Raw genomic sequence first — 4,028 nt, forward strand, 5'->3', positions numbered from 1 at the left:
TTTGTACAAGGGGACAATCATTTTCAATGCTTTATGTTTTAAATGTACCATATACTGTATATGAAAACGTACTCTGAATTCCTCCCAGGGCATCCTGTATGTTAGTACCTATCCTTGACATGTTCAGACATAACACAACCAGGGGCCCGTTAGGGATATCAGAGGTGCCCGTACACTGTCGTAAGGTGAGCTCAATGTTGTGCCCAAGCAGTCCCCCGACCCGTCTCTTTAACTCCTTGGTGATCATGTCTACCATTGCTTTGCCCATTCCACTTCGTTGTTTGCAAAGTCCCATGACTAAAACAAATATTGAAGTGATTAATTTTTGAGGTTAATGGTTTATTCGGGAATTACCTGAGCCGGTTAAGCTTTATACTTCAAATAGCACATTGTTACGGTGAATTAATGTTCTTGTCCAGCCGAAATGTTTCTTTGTAATTTCAAGTGACTTAACGTTTCAAATATACTAGTGTTTATCCGTAAAAAGTAATAATGAAATCTGCTGTCTTGTTGTGAGGCCGACTCTCAACAACGCACATATACATGTATATGCATACGTATGCATACGGTTTGTAAAATATTTCCGAAACAAATGAATACTTAATCTTAACATTGGTTCGACATTCCTTTCATAAAAATATCTTTAAGAAATAAAATGATACGATTTTGGAAAAGTAAAATCTCTCCGTTGCATACAAGGGAGTCTACTTATGATGTTCCACGCATTATATGGGATGATTTTTTAATACATAGAATGTCCTATTACCTTTAATTACAGCATTACAATCGTATTTGTGTCAGCAAATGTGTACATATTTCAAAAAATTGTAAATACTTAAAGCTCTGGTACGCAAGTGCAATGTATTTCTTGCTACACTTTAGTCTTTAGATATTATTGACAGTAAGTTGATCATACCTATTTCTCTTTTGTTTTGTTTCTGCAACTCTTTGATTTGTGTTTTCATCGATTCGATCTCTTCCTCCTTCCTGCCTGAAACACAATTGCAAGATCGCTAATGGTTAACGAAATAAGTAAAATATTTATTCCACCGGATATTCATATTTAAACATTATATAAAAAAAGATGTCGTAATTGATCAGAAAGAGTATCAGAAGATTTACCGGAATTTTCTTGAAAACAGTTATATACTGCTATAGTGAAAACCTAATGAACACAGTCACAGATTTCGTTACAACTACCGTCATTGGTAACACTACATAAACTACATTAAATAAGAGCAGAAACTGTATTTGACAGATGTAGTTAACAACTACTTCAACAAAGGTGACTCACAAAGTGCGGCATTTAAGGCGTTGTTTTCTTTCCGCAATATCTCAATATTATCTTTAAGGTTTTCAATATCTTGCTTTTGTTCTGTGTGTTCCAATTTCAAATTTTCAACATGAACGTGAACTTTTTGCAGTTCTTCGTTTTTCGAAGCTGAAATATATAAATAGGACATAATCACATTCTTCCAGATCATGATAAACTGTATTTACTTGTGAGATGAGATTTCATTTTATTTAAAACTATTTTATTTTCCTGGAGTCATATTTTCGTCTAATTTCTACAAACGAGAGTAAAATATGCAATTGGATCGTTTATGTTTATGCATGAATATCACATCAACGAGTTTAATTTACTACTAAAATGGAAATTAGCAGAAGACACATGTATATTAATTATAGATATGAAAGCAATATCATTTCTTAAAGATTTCAATAATGAAGACTCACAAAGTTCAACCTTTAAAGAGCTGTTTTCTTCTTGAATTTTTTCTTTGATATATTTGAGATTTTCAAGTTTTTGCAGTAGCTCTTTTGACTCCAATTCCAAGCTCTCAAATGGTACCTTAATTCTTTGAAGTTCCTCACATTTTGAAACTGAAATTGGTAGATATGCCACGATTGTCATTTTTATCACAAGCAGTCATTTCGAAACATTTTTGGAAACAATTCTCTTTTTCTTTTACATGAAATTAGGTTTTAAACTATTGAAACATATTACATGTATATTATGTATATGTATATATCTGGGTCAAAAGAGTTATAAAAAACGGTAATAGTCCGGGTGACACTGGATCCTTGCAAATGTATGTCTGTAGGATACGAATTACGAAGTACATGTATTTCTAGTAGTCTGGACTATGAAAAATGTCAAAGTCTGTGTACAAAGTCTGAAAAACTATAGAAAAATATGTTTAAGATAAGAATTATAGAGAGTGGTGTGAAAAACTACTACGAATATTTATCAAGACTGAGAATATAAGAAATACGAATGCCGAAGTGTCCCTATATACAGGACGCTACGGGAAACAGACGATTCGGGCCAAATCGGACCAAGATGCTGTTGCATGATGGCGGGAGGCGACTTAATGTGAGTCTCAAAGAGCAACAATGAATAGATGCCCCCATAAGTACAGCAATTATGAAAATTTTAACAAATTGAACAATTAACTACATGAATTGTCAAATATAATGGTCAAATGGAGAATACACCAAGAAGACGACCTTCAACGTTCGTTCATACCCCGAGGGTAGCAGGTTTAGAGATTGGTAATCCAGTATCTTTCTCTGGAACGACGTTTCATAAGCATATAATTGATTATATCAAATACTTACACAGCCCTTCCTTTAAACACTTTATTTCCTTTTCTCTCTCATCGACACCAGTGTTTCTTGTTCCATATCCTGACGATGCTGGCTGACGTCTTTTTAGCTCATCATCCTTCCTTTCCAAATCTCTCCGCAGTTTTCTATTCTCGTCGTGACATAATTCTAGTTGTTTCTTCAGACGTTTTTGTTCATCTTTCAGTAAACGTAATTCGGTGTCATTTTTGTCAAATGATTGGAGTTTTCTTGACAATTGTTCATTATTAAGTTTTAATTCTTTCATTTCAGCCGTTAGCTTTTTCTTTGTGTCCTTCGTTTCCGCTTGTTTGTCTTGAATTTCCTTTTTATATTTATTTTCCATCGATTTCATATCAGATTTTATCTGATCAAGTTCTTCCTGGTACGTCTGTTTCATCTTTATCATTTCCTGTTCGTAGTAATCCTCCTGTGTACAGAATTCCTCTCCTTCATTCTCCGATTTTGAACGTTCGAGCTGAATTAACATGTTAGTTATCTCATTCACAATATGGAGTCGTTCTGGTGGCAGCATTTTAAATGTCGTTTTCTTGTAAGATGGTATATTGCCAGAATGCAGATTTTTTCTTTTAGATCTCACGGCATCTTTGCAATCTTTGCATAAAACTTCTCGGAGCATTCTTTCACCTTCAGTTAACGCAATACGGACATTGTCCATTCTACCCATATTATAAGTCACAAAATCCATATGTCTTGTCACCTCTTTTCTCAAATCCTACATAAAACACATGATAACAATACATTAATGTTAAAATGATAGAAAATATCAATACACTATGATAAGATACAACAGTGCACGATTTGATACTGATAACATATTTGAAAATGGAAACAAATATTAAAAGGCAATTTAATGCACCCTATTAGTCTTGTATTATTCCTACAACGGAGATAATTATTCAAATGATCAGCATCGCATGTTCTTCTTGCAGAAATGAGAATTAATTATTGCCCAAAATAGTATCATGCTTAATGTTAACACAGCTTGATTTTTTTCGCGAGGTCACAATGAATAAAACGACAATCCATGATGCACTGAATGCATATTATGAATTGTATCCCCTTTATGTCATTCAACTTTATTTGTGAAGGCTCAACAGAACAACCGTTTAAAACATCTATGTGAACACAGTTTAGCTAGAGACAAAACGGTAGAACTCGCACCAATTTTATCTATTTGTATAAAAACAATGCCTAAGAGAACACACACCCACAAACCTACCGAGATCAGATAATCTAGATCGAGACAAGATAAAGATGCTAGATAAAGGATCTTGGTGACTACGATTGCATGACCATTACATGAACTTTGTAAAGCTAATCTTGAAATGTTTCCTCTTTTCGTTTTAATGTGGAATTTTAGAAAGATCCACGACAAA

At 33.8% G+C, this 4,028-nt stretch overlaps 1 protein-coding gene across 1 annotated transcript in view; it reads right to left on the reverse strand.

The window, feature by feature from the left end:
• Positions 1 to 985, reverse strand: part of LOC117323589 — an 8,204-nt gene extending 7,219 nt beyond the window's left edge. Inside the window, exons 1-2 of the mRNA XM_033878899.1 lie at positions 917 to 985; positions 73 to 297 (exon numbers count right to left, since the gene is read on the reverse strand). Of these exons, the coding sequence (XP_033734790.1) occupies positions 73 to 297; positions 917 to 965 (274 nt within the window). The 5' untranslated portion in view covers positions 966 to 985. The remainder of the gene's footprint in view (positions 1 to 72; positions 298 to 916) is intronic.
• Positions 986 to 4,028: the final 3,043 nt, after the last annotated feature.

Source organism: Pecten maximus, chromosome 3, assembly GCF_902652985.1.
Source record: "Pecten maximus chromosome 3, xPecMax1.1, whole genome shotgun sequence".
NCBI lineage: Eukaryota > Metazoa > Mollusca > Bivalvia > Pectinida > Pectinidae > Pecten > Pecten maximus.